Raw genomic sequence first — 19,790 nt, forward strand, 5'->3', positions numbered from 1 at the left:
TGAACCTAAGTTTTCTAACTCCAAGCCCCATACTCCTGCCTCCACAGCAGCTTTCGTGTACTCTCCTCAGTGTAGGGAAGTAAGCTTTGCCTCCCTATGCCGTTACATGGTAGTGGAGATTAAATGAGATAATACCTTAAAGAGCCTGGCTCGGTGAGCACTCAATATATTATGTGAAGGGTAAACTGAGGCCAGGGAGAGTAAATATTTCCTCCAAATCAAACACCAAACTGCAGGCTGTAGACACGACTTTGGACTAGCCCCAGACTCTCCTTGTTGAGACAACAGCTTTGGCGGCCTCGCAAGCTCCGCATCCCCGGGTCCTCCCGGGGCCCACACGCAGTCTAGCCAGGCGCCACCACTTGGGCAGCGAAGGAAGGAAACGCCCTTCAAAGGGAGCAAGGGGGAGTGGTCACCCGGCGGGGCAGGGGCGGGGCGCAGGCGCGCGGTCGCTGGAAGATGACGTAGCCGGGGGCGTCAGGCTCTGTGTTGGTTGGAGCGAGCATGTGGGTCTGCAGTACCCTGTGGCGGGTGCGAACCCCCGCCCGGCAGTGGCGGGGGCTGCTCCCAGCTTCTGGCTGTCACGGACCTGCCGCCTCCTCCTACTCCGCATCCGCCGAGCCTGCCCGGGTCCGGGCGCTTGTCTATGGGCACCACGGGGATCCAGCCAAGGTCGTCGAGTAAGAGACGGCGCCGAAACCGGGGAAGGGGACTGGGGTTTCTGGAGGGCTTTAACACGAGCTGCGGACTGGGAAGAGAGGGACAGGGTCCGAGGAAGGGGGCAGAGAATAGCAAACCGAAGCCGAAGCCCAGGGCGCTTTGGGTAGCTCAGAAAGACCGTACTTGAAGGTAGCTGAAGACCCGAGAGGCAATTATCAGGGTATTAATGGCTGATGTTTATTGATCGAATATTGTGTCAGGCAATCCCTTGTTTAAATTGATGCTCTCATTTAATTGTCACAACAATGTTTTGGGGTAGTTATTGATTTATCCCCATTTTGCAGATGAAAACTGAGGCAGAAGAGGTAAAATCACTCGTCCAAGGTCACACAGCCAGTAAGTGACAGGGTCAGAATTCCAACCTATGTCTGACTGACCTGCGTGAGTTCTTACTATTATTATTATTTTTTGGAAGAAGTTTTCAGAATACTTTTACATCCATTTGGATCTTCATTTGTCAGTAAAGAGTAGGTCATAGATCATTGTTTCCAGAGGGCAAGGGACTTGCCCAGAGTGATACCGCTAATAAGTGATTGGAACGGGAGACTGGAATCCATGGCTTCTGATTCCAAACTCATGTTTCTCTCCACTGCACCGTATATGCATCTTGGCTTGGTTAAAAAGAGCTGCTTTGGTGCCATACAGACCCAAGTATCTATATTTGGTCGAATACAGGCTCAACCTCTTAGTAGCTGTTTGGTCTTAGAGAAGTCATTCAACTTCTCGTTACTTTTATGACTTTGTCCTCCTCCTAAAATTCTGTTGGATCTTAATTCATGCTTTTTGCATGTGGTTGATAAAAACAGTATGTCAGTTGCCAACCGCTGTAAATCTGCGCATAAATAGCCATTCAGAAGGGCTATCGGGGCCACTGAAGTGGAGCTAAAGCAAAAGCACAGCTCTGGGAATCAAAATACTTGGGGTCAAATCCTTGTCCTAGCTTTGCATTTGGCAAGTTACTGAGGTTCTCTGAGCCTCGGTTTCATCATCTTAAAAAATGGGGACAGTACAGACAAAGTTCATAGTGGTAATCACCTAAGATCTATGTAGTGCTCTCCACCAAAAAACACCTGCATACTCTTGTGCAGTACCTTCCTTTTAACTCTTTGATTCCCAGCAAATAGTTTGATTATTTTCCAAAGGATAGGCAAATGTGGTATTACTTTAATGGTTAAAATTCAGGCTAGAGCTGGGCACGGTGGCTCATGCCTGTAATCCCAGCACTTAGGGAGACTGAGGCGGGTGGATCACCTGAGGTCACGAGTTCTAGACCAGCCTGGCCAACGTGGCGAAACCCCATCTCTACTAAAAATACAAAAAAATTAGCCGGGCTTGGTGGTGGGCACCTGTAATCCCTGCTACTCAGGAGGCTGAGGCAGGAGAACTGCTTGAACCCAGGAGGCGGAGGTTGCAGTGAGCCGAGATTGCGCCACTGCACTCCAACCTGGGCAACAGAGCGAGACTCTGTCTCAAAAAAAAAAAAAAAAAATCAAGCTAGATGTTTTGACAGGTGGTGAGGATAAGCCTCAGATAAATTCAAGGTCATGCAATCAGCCTAGCCACATCCAGCATTACAGAAATGAAAAGAATGTCAAGAAGACACATCAGTCAGTAAACTCCAAATTGTATGTTGATCGTAGGTAATAAAGCATTGTGTCAGGGAAGACATCTCACTAAGGACTGCATTGTAAGGAACTGGTACAGCTCTGATGAACACTCCTCCATTTCCAGGAATGTACCCCAAATGAGAACCATGGAGTGTCTCTCCCACGGACTTGTAGTTTGTGTCTGCAGCAGGACCTGCCACAAAACAGGTGCTCCTAAAATGTTAGTTCAATCTAAATCTAAATTTCCGAAAAAAGTGAACCTTTTATTAAGTTCTGCTGTGGTGATGAGGAAGGCCTGGGAAAGTTCAGCTGAATGCAGTTGCCTCCTAATTGATTCCCTCCTCTTGGAGAGCCAGAGAAGCTGGAACAGATCGGTCTGTTTGCAGATGCCACTTAGGAAAAAAAAAAAGACAGCTTCTATTATGTCCTTCTGTGGAACTTCAGTAATTTCCCTCTAGTTCAAAACATGATACTTCCAACCGGGCGCGATGGCTCATGCCTGTAATCCCTGCACTTTGGGAGGCTAACATGGGCAGATCATGGCGAAACCCTGTCTCTACTAAAAATACAAAAATTAGCTGGGCATGGGGGTGCAAGCCTGTAGTCCCAGCTACTCGGGAGGCTGAGGCAGGAGAATTGCCTGAACTGGGAGGCAGAGGTTGCAGTGAGCCGAGATCGCGCCATTGAACTTTAGCCTGGGTAACAGCAAGACTTCCTCTCAAAAAAAAAAAAAAAAGATACTTCCACAAAGCATTATATTCAACTTTGGCTTCACAGCACAGTCACCATTTGTAGTGCTTTTATTTTTTGTATTTGCCCACATAAAATATCAGACAGCTTTTATTTTATATATATATATTTATTTATTTATTTTGAGATGAGATCATGCCATGTTGCCCAGGCTGGTCTTGAACTCCTGGGCTCAAGGGATCCTCCCACCTCAGCCTCCTGAATAGCAGGGATTGCAGGTGTGTACCACCACACCCAGCTTGACCTGTAGTACTTTTAGAAACTACCGTATGTATTCCTAGGCCCCACTCCTGAGGTACTTAGTAGGTCTAGGATGGCTTGGAGCATCTGTTTTTTTCAAAGCTCTCCAGGTGACTCTGCTGCCCAGGCCAGGCTTGAGAACCACTGCCCTGTGGATACAGATTGTCAGACAAGCAGTAATTCTCCCCGTGCTCCAGAAGGGCAACTTTACTTTCTGACCCAGATTCAGGCGGCTTTACTTGTTCTCGTATGGACTGAAGCCAGAGACTGGGATTCTCTCTGTAGACATGTCTTACAAGGTTTAGGGTAACCACACTGTCACAGAAAGAATCAGGTGTCCTTTACACATCCTGGTAACTGGGTGTCTGGGTCAGGTTACACCAGGTAGGGGTCATGGGACTACCTAGAGTCTGAACAGAGCATTCTCAGAACTAGTGTGGTTTGTGATGCTTGTGCTGTGGGCCACACCTCTGCAAGCAGGAGGGAAGGAATGAGGAACAGCCTTCTCAGGTCTGAATCCTCAAAAGGGGGCCTCCAGGTTTCTCCTGTTCTCACTTCCCTGTTTTCATTCCTGTTGGCCTCCAAACATTGCAGCTGTTCTCTCCTAAGCCATTTTCCCCTGTTGCTTAGTTTCTTTCCCTTTCTTCCAAAATGGGATTCCCTAAATAAGTATTTGGGCCTTTTTTATTTAAAAGATTAAACTGTAGATCTAAGTAAAGTAAGACTGTGCAGAAGAATGATAAACATTTGAGAAATTTCAGAGTTCTCCATAGCCACTGTCCCTTGTGCAGAGTTCTAGATTCCCTATCAGATAGTTCCCAGAAACCCAGGGGCCAGGCATGGTGGCTCATGCCTGTAATCCCAGCACTTTGGGAGGCCGAGGCGGGCAGATCACCGGAGGTCAGGTGCTCGAGACCAGCCTGGCCACATGTCGAAACCCTGTCTCTACTAAAAATACAAAAATTAGCCGGGCACAGTGGTGCATGCCTGTAATCCTAGCTACTCGGGAGACCGAGGCAGGAGAATCGCTTGAACCCAGGAGGCAGAGGTTGCAGTGAGCTGAGATTGCACCACACCACTGCACTCCAGCCTCAGCGACAGGGTGAGGCTGTGTCTCAAAAAAAAAAAAAAAAAAAAAAAAAAAGATAGTTCCCAGAAACCCTTAGTTCTTCTCTTGCCTTCTTTTTTTCCTGAAAGTCCCCTCAGAACTTTGCCATTCTCTGGATCTTCTGGTGAAAACAGCTTTCATTTATTGTATACCTGCTGTATAGCAAGCATTGGACTAAATGCTCCCTGTATATTACGGGGTTTTAAAATCACAACAATCCAGTTTGGTTATTATTACTTCTACTTTACAGATAAGGAAATTGAAGCTCAAGTAGATTGAAAGGCACTTATCCGAGATCATACAGCTAGGATGCCCCTTCTTTATTAAAAGTCCTTGATATAGACATAGGCCTGAGGAAACAACAGCAGTCACCTCAAATGATTTCTTCAAATAAACTTTTTTAAATATTTTAAATAAAAAATATAGATGGGGTTTCACCATGTTGCCCAAGATGATCTCAAACACCTCAGCTCAAGCGATCCTTCTGCCTCAACCTCCCAAAGTCTCAAATGATTTTTGAGAATGAGATGGACTATAAAATTGGGGAAAAGGTCAGAAGAGAAGGTGAAATTGTAGGTCATTCAGGTAACCCCAAATTTCTACGCTATAGAAAGGGCAGCCCCAATCCTGGGAAAGTTTAGAAATACCATTCTCTGTCTCCTCCCCTTTTCAGGATCCCGAGGCTTTTGTAAAACAGCATCCTGATCATCTTGGCTTTCTCACCTGCCTGCTGCTAGTACAACAATGAAACTAAGCTGGAAACCCGTGGACATATACCCGTTCTGTCTTTTTTTTTTTTTTTTTTTTTTTTGGAGATAGAGCTTGGCTCTGTCCCCCAGGCTGGAGTGCAGTGGTGCGATCTCGGCTCACTGCAACCTCCACCTCCCAGGTTCAAGTGATTCTCCTGCCTCAGCCTCCTGAGTAGCTGGGATTACAGGCGCGTGCCACCACACCCAGCTAATTTTTGTATTTTTAGTGGAGACGGGGTTTCGCCATGTTGGCCAGGCTGGTCTTGAACTCTTGACCTCAGGTGATCCACCTGCCTCAGCCTCCCAAATTGCTGGGATTACAGGCATGAGCCACGGCACCCAGCCTACCCATTCTGTCTTAAGCCAGATGGACTTTGGAGGAGCAGGTGGTGGGGCCCCAGCCTGTCCATTCTCACTATAGGGCACTGTTTACTCTCAGGAATTTCTTCTTTTTACAGTTAATATAAAGCAAAACTGCAGGTGACTTGATTTTTAAACCCACATTTTAGTACTTTGGGGAAAAAAATAGCATTTTGGGTTTGGTGCTCTGTTTAGAGCTCTTTATTGTGGTCATGAATGGAGTGGGAACAGAAGGCATTGATATAGTAAGTTGGCCAGCATGTATTCTTTGAGAGTTTACTGAGTGCAAGGCACTGAGGGTACAGAGTTGAATCTGTTGTGGTCGTTGCCCTCAGAGCCTCACAGCCTAATCCAGGAGAAAGGCCGCCATAGTCCAGTGGGGTAAATGCTGTGATGGGATATGTTCAGAGTGCTGTGGACACCCAGAAGGGGGGTACCTAACCCCCTCGGGTTAGTCAGAGTGTTCTCTGAAGACACGGTGTAAACTGAGTGCTCCAGAGATCCGGTGAGCAGTGTATGAGGAGAGAAAGTGGAGAAATGTCCCAAGCAGAGGAACCTGCATGTGCAAAGACCCCGAGGGAAGAGAAAACATGGTGTGTGTGATCAGTCCATATTTGTTGACTGCCTACTGTGCACTCATATGTAATCCTGTGAGAAAGGTGTCTGCTGAAACCAGCTCAGAGGGGACTACCCTTAGATCACAGGGCTCAAGCTTAAGCGGATTCCACATCCTATAACTCGTACATTACCTTCCATCTGGCCTTTAGACTACGCTGTGGAGTTTAGGGCCAAGCCCTGCTACCCTGGTTTTCTCATTGTTGCCTCTGAAGGTGAAAGCTGCAGGCACACCCCCCAGGAATCACACAAAAGACTGGGGTTTTCTCTCCGTCCAGAGAGTCCGGGAGGAAAGCTGCCCCTCGGAGCCACTCCAAGTTGTCTTGCCCTCTCCTAGCAGCTCTCTGGGATGAACTGGCCTTTCCCACCCTGGGTGAGGTGGGAGGGGTCCTCATTTTAGAGAAGGAAAAGCAAAGATGACACAAGGTGAACCTGTGACTTGGGACGTTTCTTGCCTGTGTTCCAGTCCCACCTCTGCCACTAATTATGGCAGTGAGGAAATCACGTTAGTCTCCAATTATCTTCAGTTACTCCTTGATAAAATGAAGAGAGTGACCAAGGTCAGCAGTGGTAAATATGGGTATGTGTGCTGTCCCCAGGCAGACCTTCACAGTCCCTTTCTATAGACCTCAAAACCTACACACCTCTTTATCACATTCTCCCCAGACAACGCTCTTCCTGCCAAGACAAGATGGGCCCTCAACATCCTTCTCAGCATAACACTGCAGCCATGGAAATTATCATGAGATGTGAATCCTCTTTGCTCCAACAGTTGTCTGGCTGTGACAATTCTATGAAAGTAACGCAGGCATTGACTGCCTGCTCACCAATGGTTGTTCCAGCAGCCTCCAGGGAGCAATGATTTGGTTTGAAATCTGGGATCCTGGGCACAAGATGTTACCAAGGACCCCCTCTTGGCCCTTGGTTCATTACACAATCAATAGCCCTCCCAGCCTCCAGCCAGACAGGAGCTGCGTGGTTGTGTTTTTACCTGTCAAAGAGATCCAAGCAGCTTGCAGGTAGGGACTGTGCCCCCGAGAGTTGGTCCTCAGCAAGTTGAGTGACAGACTGCAACTCCCTTGTAGTGGAGTTTCCCTGGTGTCAGCAGATGTAGAATATCATGGGGCCTGCAGACTTTCTGGTCCTCTTAGTTTAGGGAAAGTAGGGGATTGAGAAGATTTCTTTGCCAACTGGGTAGAAACTTCCAGAAGTTGCCCTAAGTCTCTGATTCCTTCAGTTCAAAACAATTGTGCTAGAGCCAAAAAATGAGTCCTGAATGGTGGGAGTCCTGGAAGCCATAAGAGGCGCAGGGAGGGTGTGGTTGTGCCCAGCACACCAAACCACCTGGAACAAAGGAGCTTTGCTCAGGGAAAGGAGCTCTCCCCGAGAGCCCAGGACTCCCTTAGTTCCCTGGGAGCCAGGCCCTTACAAGCTGCGAGCTGAGGAACTTCATTCCTTCACAATTGCCTAGTTGTGCCCTGCTTATTAATTATTAGTCAAATCCCAGAACAATGTACCTAGCACACCAGGCATTTCACTGAATCACAGAAGGCAGTTTGGTGACCAGGGGACCACAGACAGACTGGGGAGGACCACATGAGAGTCAGTTACATTCACCTGGTGCCCTGTGATGACACAAACATTCTTGGTTCTGTACTAAGTCGGTGCCCTGTGATGACACAAACATTCTTGGTTCTGTACTAAGTAGACGAGAAAGTCTCTGGCCAGTGACAATTTCTCCCTACCTCTTCTTCCTGCTCAAGATGATATTGACCGTTTGATGTGATTGAGTAAAAGATGAAAGATAAGTACAAATGATTGCTAATTAAATGTGGAACGCAGGAAAGATATCTCAGCAGAGCTAGCTAATGCCCACCTTACACAGCAAGTATAACTGTGCCAGTCCCCAGGGTACTGGCCTCTTTTCCCCCCTCTCAAAAGGCTCTTTCTTCTGCCTGCTTTTGTCTCCCTTGTACTTCATATGGCATCACAGGTGTACAGCCTTGGCCTCAAAGGAGCCATTGTGACCTTATCCAGGCTGGGATCTGTTGATTGAGGACAGTGGCATCCCCTCGAGTTGCATGGCGCCATTACACTCACGGAGGACGTGAACGGTATGGGGGAAGCAATTTGAGATCTAGCCAGGCTGGGTTGGGTGCCTCATTTGTACTCCAAAACATAGCCACTGTTTCCTTTGGTGAGTTTTTTTTGTTTTGTTTTGTTTTTTTAAAAGAACAGGGAAGAAATTGCTATCATTACACTAGAGGTTTAACTCTTGGAATTCAGACTTGGTCCCTGTTTTCCCTCCTGTCTCAGCAGAATGGTATCCTTGACGACGTGGTTAGCACTGTCTGCAGGAACAGCAGTGTCTGTGGTATTGATGGCATTCCCTGGGGCAGGCCAAGGCTGGCCTCCCTGGTGAGAGGCAGCTGGACCCCCCCCCACCCCCAGGCTTGCAGCAAATGTGGGGCCAGCCCCCGCCACCATCCACTTGTGTTTGCAGCTTCAACTTAACTTCCCATCTCCTAAACCCTCACCCCTGCTTGGCCCTCTTCACTCTCCTTCCCTCCCACTTCGGTGAATCTCAAATGGCAGAGCTGCTGGGCTTCCCAGAAGACAAAGAAGAGAACGAGGGGCCCAGAGCATCGTTTCTCAAACTGCTGTTTGGGGCAGGCTGTGCTGTGAAAATACTGTAATGTTCCCAGCCCGCATTAAATCTGGAAAGCTCCGGATGACACAGGCCACATGGGTTTCTTTATTCCGGGACTTCTCAGAGCCTTTATGACTAACGTGTAGTCAGAATCTTAGGAAAGGGGCTTAGTAGGCAGCATTTCCCAAACGAATTGGATCGCAGGAAATACCTAACAGCCAGGTGCAGTGGCTCACACCTGTAATCCCAGCATTTTGGGAGGCCCAGGCGGGTGGATCATGAGGTCAGGAGTTTGAGACCAGCCTGACCAACATGGTAAAACCCTGTCTCTACTAAAAATACAAAAAAAAAAAATTAGCCGGGCGTGGTGGCACGCACCTGTAATCCCAGCTACTCAGGAGGCTGAGGCAGGAGAATTCCTTGAACCCGGGAGGCGGAGCTTGCAGTGAGCCGAGATTGCGCCACAGCCCTCCAGCCTGGGCGACAAAGCGAGACTCTGTCTCAAAAAAAAGAAAGAAATACCTAACAGTATCTCCAAGAAAAATTCAGCACACACAGCGTAGTGAATACTGGTATAGGGTTCAACAGCCTGCATTTTGGAGTCTAGCTTAAGATCAAGACTCTTGAGCAAATTATTTCTCTGAGCCTCAGTTTCCTTTCCATTAAATTTGGGTGATACCACCCTCCACATAGGCATTTTGAGGACTGAACGGCAGTCAGTCCTCATGTATATAAAATGTTAAGCATACTTGGAGCTCAGTAAGCCATCGACATAAGTTGTCATTTCATTGTTCAGTGAAATCACCCAGAATAAGTTTTTCAACTCTCCTAGACTCCACCCACCCAGCCAACTCACAGTTCTGTATGTCTAGCCCTGAGCACTCTCTGCTCTGTATCCATACTGCAGGTCACCTGTGTCCCCTCTCCAAATCTACTCTTCCTTCCTCCCTAGCTCAGCATTCAGTTGTCCAAGCCAAAGGCCTGGGAGCCATCAAAGACTTCTCTTCCCTCCCGCCACATGGAACTGATCACCAAGTGACATTAGTGTCGCTTATTTAAGAGATTTTACATTATTGAATCCTCTCCATTCTCCTGGCTCTTATGCAGATTACACCTGTTGCCTGGTCTACTCCTGGGTCAGATTCTTTGTCATTCCCTCTGGCAGGAAAACCTTTTGTCTTTTCTCCATCTGCCCTGTAAATGCCTATTTATCCTTCAAACTATGGTATCCTTTCTTCCAAAGACCCTTTTCTAATCCTCTGTTTTCTTCCTCCCACCAGGCTAGACACTGTCAGCCAACCTCAGCACCACAAGCCTCCCTCTATTATAGCCCTTCTCCCAGTGTTTCCACGGATGGGTTCCCAGTCCATCAAGGCCCTGAGAAGGGGATTTTTTTTTTTTTTTTTTCCCTGAGACAGGGTCTCCTGTTGCCCAGGCTAGAGTGCAGTGGTCATTCACAGGTGTGATGATGGTACACAATAGCCTTGAACTGAGCACAAGCAACTCTCCTTCCTCAGCCTCCCAAGTAGCTGGGACTACACGTGCGTGCTACCATGCCCACCTTTATTCATCATGAAACCCCTTGGCACAGTATCTGGTTCTTCGACTGTCCATAAATATTTGTTGAATTACGTTTACTTGAATTTTCCAAAACGTTGCTGTCTTCCTTTCAGTGACTCAGTGATTCTTTTCAGAGGTATAACCAGGGAATTGTTTCAGAGGTTTCCTTGGATATTCCTACAACTGATAACAGCTGTCATTTCTTCAGCATCTACTGTGTAGGTACTACCATAAATGCTTTACATACATTAACTCATTTAATCCCGTGAACTGAGTTCTCGTGTTATCCCATTTTACGGAGGAATATTCTGAGGTTTATCTAGCTGATAAATGACCAAGGTAGGATTCAAACCCAGGGCTGCCTGCTTCACTCCAGATCTGCGCTCTACCCATCATCTATGAACTGAGATCTACCTGTATTCTCATCTTGACCACGGTCATCTAGATTTTTAAGAAGTGCAGTCTCACTGCACGTGAGATGTGTATGCCTAGAATGAATGCTCTTAAGGATAATCTCCATCTTTATTTGAGCCCATCTTGCAGGAGTATTTTCCTAAACAGCCTAAAACGAGGAAGAGCAAGTTCAAATAGCTAAGTCCCTTTGGTTTGGGCCCTGCGCCTGATTTCCTAAATGACTGGCACTTTTTTTTCTTTTGAGACGGAGTCCCACTTTGTCGCCCAGGTTGGAGTACAGTGGCATGATCTCCACTTGTTGCAACCTCCACCTCCCAGGTTCAAGCAGTTCTCCTGCCTCAGCCTCCCAAATAGCTGGAACTACAGGAGCACACCACCACACCTGGCTAATTTTTGTATTTTTTTTTTTTTTTTTAGTAGAGACGGGGTTTCGCCATGTTGATCAGGCTGGTCTCCAACTCCTGACCTCAATTGATCCACCCACCTTGGCCTCCCAAAGTGCCAGGATTACAGGCGTGAGCCACCGCGCCCGGCCATGACTGGCAGTTATGCCACATTTTCTCACTAGTGAGAAAAGTTCGATCCCAGACATTTGCTCAACAGTGAGTTAAGACTGAAAGTTCTCTGCCCTCTGGGAGCTCACAGTCTAACAAGGAGATAGCACATATACACACATTCCGACTACAAAACTAGGTGATAAGTAAAAAGAGCTCTGAACTCGGAGTCTGAAAGACCTGAATCCAAGTTTAAATTTGTATCTGCAGTTCCAAAATCCTGAAAGCGCTGGAAACTGACAGGTTTTTTCTATAACTCATTTGAAGGAAACCTGATCTAACATGAGGTTTTTATGTGGTCTTTATTCATCCCACTTAGCCTGAGTATTCCTACATTTTGCTGCAGAAACATTCATGTATCTGATCACAGGGTGCTACAACAGCCCCCACTGGGTATGTAGATAATACATGGCCCCAAGAGTTTTGGAAAAGGGACTGTGAACCTATGTCTTGTCCTGATCAATTGACAAAAAATGTATGAAATGGCTTCACAAACTAAACATTAGTAAACTCATATGAGATAGTCTTAAATAGCATGATGTATAATTCTGTACAATGGGAACACCGAGCAAGTGACTTTTTTTTTTTTTTTTGGACTAGGAAGAGGATCAAAAGATGTCTTAAGGGAAGTAAACTTTGAACTGGGCCTTGAAGGGTGAGTTGAATTCCTCACTTCATAGAGAAGCTGTGGAAGAAAACATTATGGGCTATAGGAAGAACGTATAGAAAATGTGCAGAAAAAATGTCTTTAAACAGCTTGAGCACATGAATTTTGTCAGCTTACAGAAAAACTCTGATGATCTGTGAAAATACAGGAGAGAAGCACTGTGGATAATATAAAGGGGCAGCTAGTCCGAAATCCATTTGCTCTGGGCAGGATTTTTCTTTTGAATGCAGACTTAATACACACATTGAGAGTGAAACATCACTATCTGGGCTGATGCCTCCTTGCTTAGTGCCCACCTGTTAGCGCTCCCTCCATCTCCCCATAAGGCAACGGCAGCCGGTCCAGCCTGTGCTCATTTCACTGCCCTCTGCTTGGTGTGGGGTCAGCCCCTTACCTCCTGGCTTCTCTAGATCACACTGCCAGGTTCAAATCAGGTCAGCCACTTGCTACTTTGTAGTGGCCATGAGCAAGTTGTTTACCTCTTAGAGCCTTTGTTCCTCAGCTGTAAAAGCAGAACAATAGTATGAGAGCTATTGTAATAGGAAGGCTGGCAGGTAAAGCACTTAGCAGTGTGCCTGACTGGTAGGCACTGAATAAACAGTAGTTATTACTATTACAAGGGCTCCCCGTCCTCCAGCTATGTGTAAATACATACATTCCTTAATTAAGTAGCTGGGACTACAGGCACACACCACCACACCTGGCTAATTTTTGTATTTTTAGAAGAGATGGGGTTTCACTAGGTTGACCAGGCTGGTCTCGACCTCCTGACCTCGTGATCCATCCACCTCAGCCTCCCAAAGTGCTGGGATTACAGGCGTGAGCCACCGTGCCCAGCTATTATAAAACATTTCTTGAAAATCACACTTTTACCACAAGATCAAGCCTCCAGTATAATTAAAAGGTCAGATTTCTGCAGGAAGTAGGTGGAATTACATCAGCTTAGTTGGGTGATACTGTTGCCTAATGCTAAAAACCTCTTGTTGGCAGTTATATGTGTCTTGAGTAAGTAAAAATGAATTACTACTTAATAAATGCATTTGGGCAGAGGGAAGCATTGCAAACATGAAATCTAAGGGGTGTGGAGAAAGAAAGAAAGCAGTCACTGGTGATTAAAAAGTCACAGGCCCCATGGGTCCAGTACACTGACCAGTAGTATCTGGTTGGCAGAGCTCCTTTTTTAAAAAGCTTTTTTGAAATAACAAAAGTAACACATGCACATTGCCACTTGGCCTCCCTCAAAAGCCTTCTTGCAGGTTTTGCCCATTAAGCAAAGTTTCACTGGGATAAAGATGTTGCCACCATGGTGTCCAAGACCCACCATGAGCAGAGGGACTTACCACTTAACATGGAAGAGGCTTCCAGAGGGGATCAGGTCCAAACCACCACTGCAACTCTGTTTTACAAATGGAGAAACAGAAGCCTAGAGCAGAGAAGAAACTTGCCCATGGTGACCCAGGCATCCTGCAGTGGAGCTTTATACCCAGGACCTTCAGCCCTCCACCCAGGGTCCTTTCTGCCAGACAAGAATCCTCCTCCAGAAGGGACATCACTCAGAGTGAATCACAGCCATCCAGGGAGTTCTTTGTGAACTACATAGGCCATCTCCCCATTACACCCACACTCTGCAACTAACAGAAATATCTCCTCTCCCCTGTATATGTTAGGACCAAGAATAAAATCAAACATGTGGAGGACATATCAGCTAGCCTGGGATTTCCCAGATACCCCGGTTGGTAAGAACTACTTGGGGTGCCCTCATCTGGAGATTCTGGCTTAGTAGATCAGAGGTGGGCCTGATAATTTATATCTATGAGCATACCAGGTAATTCTTATAACTAAGCGAGTTTTGGGAAACACAGGGCTCATCTAGGCCAGCAGAGGTTTCCTGTCCCAGAGTGGGCAGTGGGGTTGAAAGGCCGGGCACAGTGGCTCACACCTGTAATCCCAGCACTTTAGGAGGCCCAGGCAGGCAGATCACGAGGTCAGGAGTTCAAGACCAGCCTGGCCAACATAGTGAAACCCCATCTCTACTAAAAAAAAAAAAAAAAAAAAAATTAGCCAGGCGTGGTGGCAGGCACCTCTAGTCCCAGCTACTTGGGAGGCTGAGGCAGGAGAATCGCTTGAACCTGGGAGGCGGAGCTTGTAGTGAGCCAAGATTGTGCCACTGCACTCCAGCCTGGGCGACACAGTGAGACTCTGTCTAAAAAAAAAAAAAACACTGGGTTTTCCACTTGCAGTTAATGAGAGTCAACCTCTATCCTATGTTGATTTCTTTTTTTTTTTTGAGACAAAGTCTTGCTTTGTCACCCAGGCTGGATGGCACAATCTCAGCTCACTACAACCTCTGCCTCCCACGTTGAAGCAATTCTTCTGCCTCAGCCACCCAAGTAGCTGGGATTACAGGCGCCGACCACCACGCCCAGCTAATTTTTGTATTTTAGTAGAGACAGGTTTTCACCATGTTGGCCAGGCTGGTCTTGAACTCCTGACCTCAGGTGATCCACCTGTCTCGGCCTTCCAAAGTGCTGGGATTACAGGCGTGAGCCACCACGCCCAGCCTCCTGTGTTGATTTCTTATGGTACCTCTCTTTTATAACAGAACCGTAATTCCTGGGCACACATGGCAGCTCAGAAATGTTGCCTGACCTACTTTGAGGAGATGATTTGAGCGAAACACCCATTCTAGCCTGGATGACATGAACATCTCCGTTTGGCTTTGTGCTTAGACTCAAGAACCTGGAGCTAGCTGCTGTGGGAGGATCAGATGTCCGTGTGAAGATGCTGGCGGCCCCTATCAATCCATCTGACATAAATATGATCCAAGGTAACCTTGGTTTCTGTGGCTTATGTTAATTGGCTTTTTTGTTCAGCTGCCACCTCGTTTTCATTCCTCCTCAGGTGTGGGTGTGAAATGCCTGTGATTAGCAGCAGCTGTTCTCCAGATGAGCCGTCTGCAGGCTGTGTCAGCCCTGTCTGGCCTCCCTTTTCTGGAATGTGAGGCTTTTTGAGAAGATTGCAGTGGGGAGTAAACTAAGCATTGTGAAGTGCCTGCGACATGCTGGTTTCATTTCATATGTTACCTGATTTTCATGATAACCATGAACACTAAAGAATATTGTCCCCCTATACAGACAAGCAAGCTAAGGCTCAGAGGTTGGTTAGGCAGACAGTCCAAAGCAGAGCCCAGATCAGGCCTAGGATGGCGTGGACTCAAGTCCATGCTCTTTCACTGCCCAAACATCACTGGTTGACCCTTTAATGCTCTTCTCCCTCAGGAAACTACAGACTCCTTCCTGAACTGCCTGCTGTTGGAGGGAACGAAGGTGTTGCACAGGTGGTAGCGGTGGGCAGCAATGTGACCGGGCTGAAGCCAGGAGACTGGGTGATTCCAGCAAATGCTGGTTTAGGTGAGTTTCTCCAGGTGTCAGCTGCCTATTCGTTCTTCCAGATCCTATTTCACCCACTCTGTCGACATCCACTGATTGGCCCAGTGTACCTGGGTAATGCAGGGTTTATTTTATTTATTTATTTATTTATTTTGAGACGGAGTTTTGCTCTTATTGCCCAGGCTGGAGTGCAATGGCGCGATCTCAGCTCACCAAAACCTCCGCCTCCCCAGTTCAAGTGATTCTCCTGCCTCAGCCTCCCAAGTAGCTGGGATTACAGGCGCCTACCACCACACCCGGCTAATTTTTGTATTGTTAGTAGAGATGGGGTTTCACCATGTTGGCCAGGCTGGGTCTCAAACTCCTGACCTCAGGGATCCGCCTGCCTCAGCCTCCCAAAATGCTGGGACTACAGGCGTGAGCCACCACGCTTGGCCTTGTTTTGTTTTTTTTTTGAGACAGAGTCTCACTTTGTCACCTGTGCTGGAGTGCAGTGACGCGATCTCGGCTTACTGCAGCCTCCCAGGTTCAAGCGATTCTCCTGCCTCAGCCTCCCGAGTAGCTGGGATTACAGGTGTACACCATCACGCCCGACAGATTTTTGTATTTTTAGTAAAGAGGGGGTTTTATCATGTTGATCAGGCTGGTCTCAAACTCCTAACCTCAGGTGACCCACCACTCAGCCTCCCAAAGTGCTGGGATTACAGGCATGAGCCACTGTGCCGAGTCTGAATTTTGTTTATACATGGAGATGAGCCAAAATTCACTTCATGTAGAGGATGTAAAATGAGGAAAGACACAAAGGTGAGATTGGGAAATGGTGGAAAATCCATTGTAGCCTCAGCAGAGGGTTTGCATATGGGAGAGGATTGCACGAGTGAGAAAGAAGGCCAGAAAGGCAGGTTCAATCACGTGAGCCCAGGAGTTCTAGGCTACAGTGAGCTATGATCGCACCATTGCACTCCAGCCTGGGCAACAGAGTGAGACCCTGTCTCTATTTTTTTTTAAAAAGGTAGCTTGTGTCCACATGGGGTAAGGCCCTGCCCAAGCCAAGCTAATGAGTAGATTTTGTTTGATATATTATAAGGAGTCATAGGTGAGTTTTGTTTTTAGCACTTAACAGTTTTCAAGGCACATCTGTTATAGATCCTCACAGCAGCTACAAGAGGGAAGCAGGGCAGGTATTATCCATCCATTGGACATAAATTGAAGCTTGAGAAGTAAAGCCCTGGCCCAAAGTCAAACAGCAAAATGAGAGTGCCCACTGAATTCTTTCTCCTGGGTTCCCATTACACACCAGTGTTATGATCTTCTGGGTTGTAACTTACAGCGACCCAGCTCAAACTTGCTTTAAAAAAAGAAGTTGGGGCCGGGCGTGGTGGCTCACGCCTGTAATCCCAGCACTTTGGGAGGCCGAGGTGGGTGGATCACCTGAGATCAGGAGTTCGAGATTAGCCTGGCCAACATGGTGAAACCCTGTCTGTAATAAAAATAAAAAAATTAGCCGGGTGTGGTGGCATGCGTCTGTAGTCACAGCTACCCGGGAGACTAAGGCAGGAGAATCTCTTGAACTCAGTAGGTGGAGGCTACAGTGAGCCGAGATCATGCCACTGCACTCCAGCCTGGGCAACAGAGCGAGACTCCATCTCCAAAAAAAAAAAAAATAAGGCCAGGCGCAGTGGCTCATGCCTGTAATCCCAGAACTTCGGGAGGCCATGGCAGGCAGATCACCTGAGGTCAGGAGTTTGAGACCAGCCTGGCCAACATGGTAAAACCCCGTCTCTTCTAAAAATAAAAAATTAGCCAGGCATGGTGGCGTGCACCTGTAGTCCCAGCTACTCGGGAAGTTGAGGCAGGAGAATCACTTGATCCCAGGAGGCGGAGGTTACAGTGAGCCGAGATTGTGCCACTGCACTCCAACCTGGGCGACAGAGTAAGACGCCATCTCAAAAAAAAAAAAAAGAAAGAAAGTTAGTTGATTTGTGGAACTGGGAAGTGTAACAGAGTGAAAGCTTCGGGTTCAGCTAGATCCAGGAACCCCAGTACTATCAGAGTTGTGTCTCTCACTTGTCCTTAGATGAGATCTCCCCACATATTGATATAATCAAACCAACAAATATTTATTGGCCACTCTCTTTGTGCCAGGCACTGCTCTAAGCACTTCATGTATATTAACTCAATTGTTCCCACAACATGAGATGGATACCTCATCATTCCCACTTTGCAGGTGATATAACAGTAAATGCAGCAGCAAACTGTAAACTGTTAAGCAGTTTGTCCAAGGTCACCCAGCCAAAAGTGATGGAGTTAGAATTCAGATCCACTCTGATACATACCTCTCATAGATGGCCACCAGCAGCCTGAGGTTCATATCACCCTAAAAACAAACAAATGAGCATATCCTCCACAATCATGTCCAGCACAACCATATCCATCCCCCAGAAGGGCCCTGAATGGGCCTTGCCCATCCCTGAACCAGTCCCCTGGGGCGGGGTAGGGCCACTCCGGTTGCTCTGATTGAGTCTCTCACCCTCCTCTGTGATACAGGTGGGGCCTTGTGGTTGACAGCCCCAGAGATTAGGAAGGAGCACTTGTAGAGAGAAAAAGATACTAGGCAGGAAAAAAAAAACAGTAATAGGAGTCTACTACAAGCTCTTTGCTTCTCTGAGATCAGGAAGGCTGCCAAGAATGGCTCCACCGTCTCCTACACCCACCTGGCGGTGAAGGAGCTCAGCCATTTGAGCAAATTGAGAGCTGCAAGGATTCACTGGATCCTGATGCCAGTGCTTTGGGCCAGCCCCCGTGCTGAGTGAAGGTCCTATCAAGGTGAGCAGACAGTTCCTGCCCTCAGAGTGCTCTTGGCTGGCAGTGGGAGGCCCAGGAATGGAAAAACAACACTTAATACAATACAGTATTACAAGTGCCATAATCACAGGATTGACACCAAGACAAGAGTCCTCTATCTTGGAAAGCGTTGAGAAAGGCTTCCCAGAGAAGTGATGCTTGAACTCAGTCTGGAAGAGCTGCTGGAAGTGCAGCCAGGGGGCTAGGTGAGGAGGGGCTTCCCAGGCACAGAGTGCAGCGTGTGTGAACGTAAGTGATGAGAGAAGGCACAGCACTGGTGGGGAACTGCAGGTAGCTCAGGGTGGCTGGCTCATGGGTGCGAGTGGGAGAGAAGTGAGATGGAGCTGGAAAGGTGGGGTGGGGCTGGGTCCCAGCGGGCCTGCATCCACAGTGCAAGGGGTACCAACAGAGAGTTAAGTAGAGGAATGATTTGATAGGATTTGTGCAATGCAGAGAATGGTCTGGAAACCATTGGTCTGGAAAGGCAGAGGGTGGAGGCAGAAAGCCAGTGAGGAGGTGGGCAAACAAGTCAGGCTTCAGATGATGAAGTGTGAGGGTCTGAATAAGACAGTGCCGTAGGGCTGGAGAAGAGGGCATGGAGTCAAGGGCTAAAGTAACAGGACTTGGCAATACTTTCAGTTTGGAGAAGAGAACAATAAAGGATGTCTGCCAGGTGTATGGGTAATTGTACATGTGGTGGTGGGGGTACCCAGAACAGGGATTCTTCCCTGGAGAAAAGGTGATTCTTTTGTTTTGTTTTGTTTATCTTTTGAGACAGAGTCTCGCTCTGTTGCCCAGGCTGGTGCAATCTTGGCTCACTGCAACCTGCAACCTCCACCTCATGGGTTCAAGCAATTCTCCTGCCTCAGCCTCCCGAGTAGCTGGGACTACAGGCACCCACCACCACACCTGGCTAATTTTTGTACTTTTAGTAGAGATGGGGTTTCGTCTTGTTGGCCAGGCTGGTCTTGAACTCCTGACCTCAGGTGATCTGCCCGCCTCGGCCTCCCAAAATGTTGGGATTACAGGCATTGAGCCACTGCGCCTGGCCAACAGGTGAGTCTTTTAAGCAAGGTGCCAGCCAGAGAGGATGAGGATTTTATAATTGTGAGGACTGCAATTAACTCAGTGTATTCAGTAAACATTTTGTGAGCATCTGCAGCATGCTGGGCTTGAGGACACAGCAGTGAACAGACATGGTCTTTCTTCTCGTGAAGACTGCCATTTAGTAAGAGTGGCAACTATTAAACACGTAAGTTCTTAGCTGGCCACAGCTTGGTCATTTTTCATGGTTCTGAGCTGCCCAGCTGTTGCTAAGCCCATAGCCAGCCTTTTCCCACGTGCAGCCAATCCCAGGGGAGACCAGACCAGATGGTATGGATAGATCTTTGCCAACTGACTTTCTCCTTGGGAAATATGCAAAACCTTCCTGAGGAAGCACAGAACCGTAGAAAGTGCACTGGCTTTGGAATCAGGGGGCAAGTTCTCTTTCCAGCTCCGCTGTATGACCTAATTTAAGTCACAGCTACTTTGAGCCTCAGTTTTTTCATCTCGAAAATGGGA

The 19,790-nt window shown here is 47.5% G+C and overlaps 1 protein-coding gene and 2 long non-coding RNA genes across 21 annotated transcripts in view; 1 reads left to right on the plus strand and 2 right to left on the minus strand.

Annotated features, from left to right (window-relative positions):
* Window positions 1-437: 437 nt before the first annotated feature.
* MECR (mitochondrial trans-2-enoyl-CoA reductase) overlaps window positions 438-19,790 on the plus strand; it is a 37,133-nt gene continuing 17,780 nt past the window's right edge. For 6 of the 19 annotated variants that reach the window (XR_001719355.4, XM_063783760.1, XM_016957649.3 and 3 more), the window contains exons 1-4: window positions 477-680; window positions 10,494-10,577; window positions 14,724-14,821; window positions 15,273-15,404. Coding sequence is in view for 16 of the 19 variants with exons in the window: in XM_063783760.1 (XP_063639830.1) it covers window positions 505-680; window positions 10,494-10,577; window positions 14,724-14,821; window positions 15,273-15,404 (490 nt within the window). In the remaining 3 variants the exon portion in view is untranslated. Of the gene's footprint in view, window positions 681-8,142; window positions 8,264-10,472; window positions 10,578-11,927; window positions 11,983-14,723; window positions 14,822-15,272; window positions 15,405-19,790 lie in introns of those variants that run through there. The other 13 variants (XM_063783781.1, XM_063783797.1, XR_010147468.1 and 10 more) reach the window with 10 other exon arrangements.
* Window positions 2,570-8,128, minus strand: LOC107975865 (uncharacterized). Its single transcript, XR_001719368.3, has 2 exons — window positions 7,141-8,128; window positions 2,570-2,719 (listed from the first exon to the last, which is right to left on the minus strand). It is a non-coding gene; the product is annotated as an uncharacterized LOC107975865 (long non-coding RNA).
* LOC107975866 (uncharacterized) lies at window positions 5,721-6,940 on the minus strand. The gene is made up of 2 exons (XR_001719369.3): window positions 6,794-6,940; window positions 5,721-6,682 (listed from the first exon to the last, which is right to left on the minus strand). It is a non-coding gene; the product is annotated as an uncharacterized LOC107975866 (long non-coding RNA).

This window comes from Pan troglodytes, chromosome 1, assembly GCF_028858775.2.
Source record: "Pan troglodytes isolate AG18354 chromosome 1, NHGRI_mPanTro3-v2.0_pri, whole genome shotgun sequence".
NCBI lineage: Eukaryota > Metazoa > Chordata > Mammalia > Primates > Hominidae > Pan > Pan troglodytes.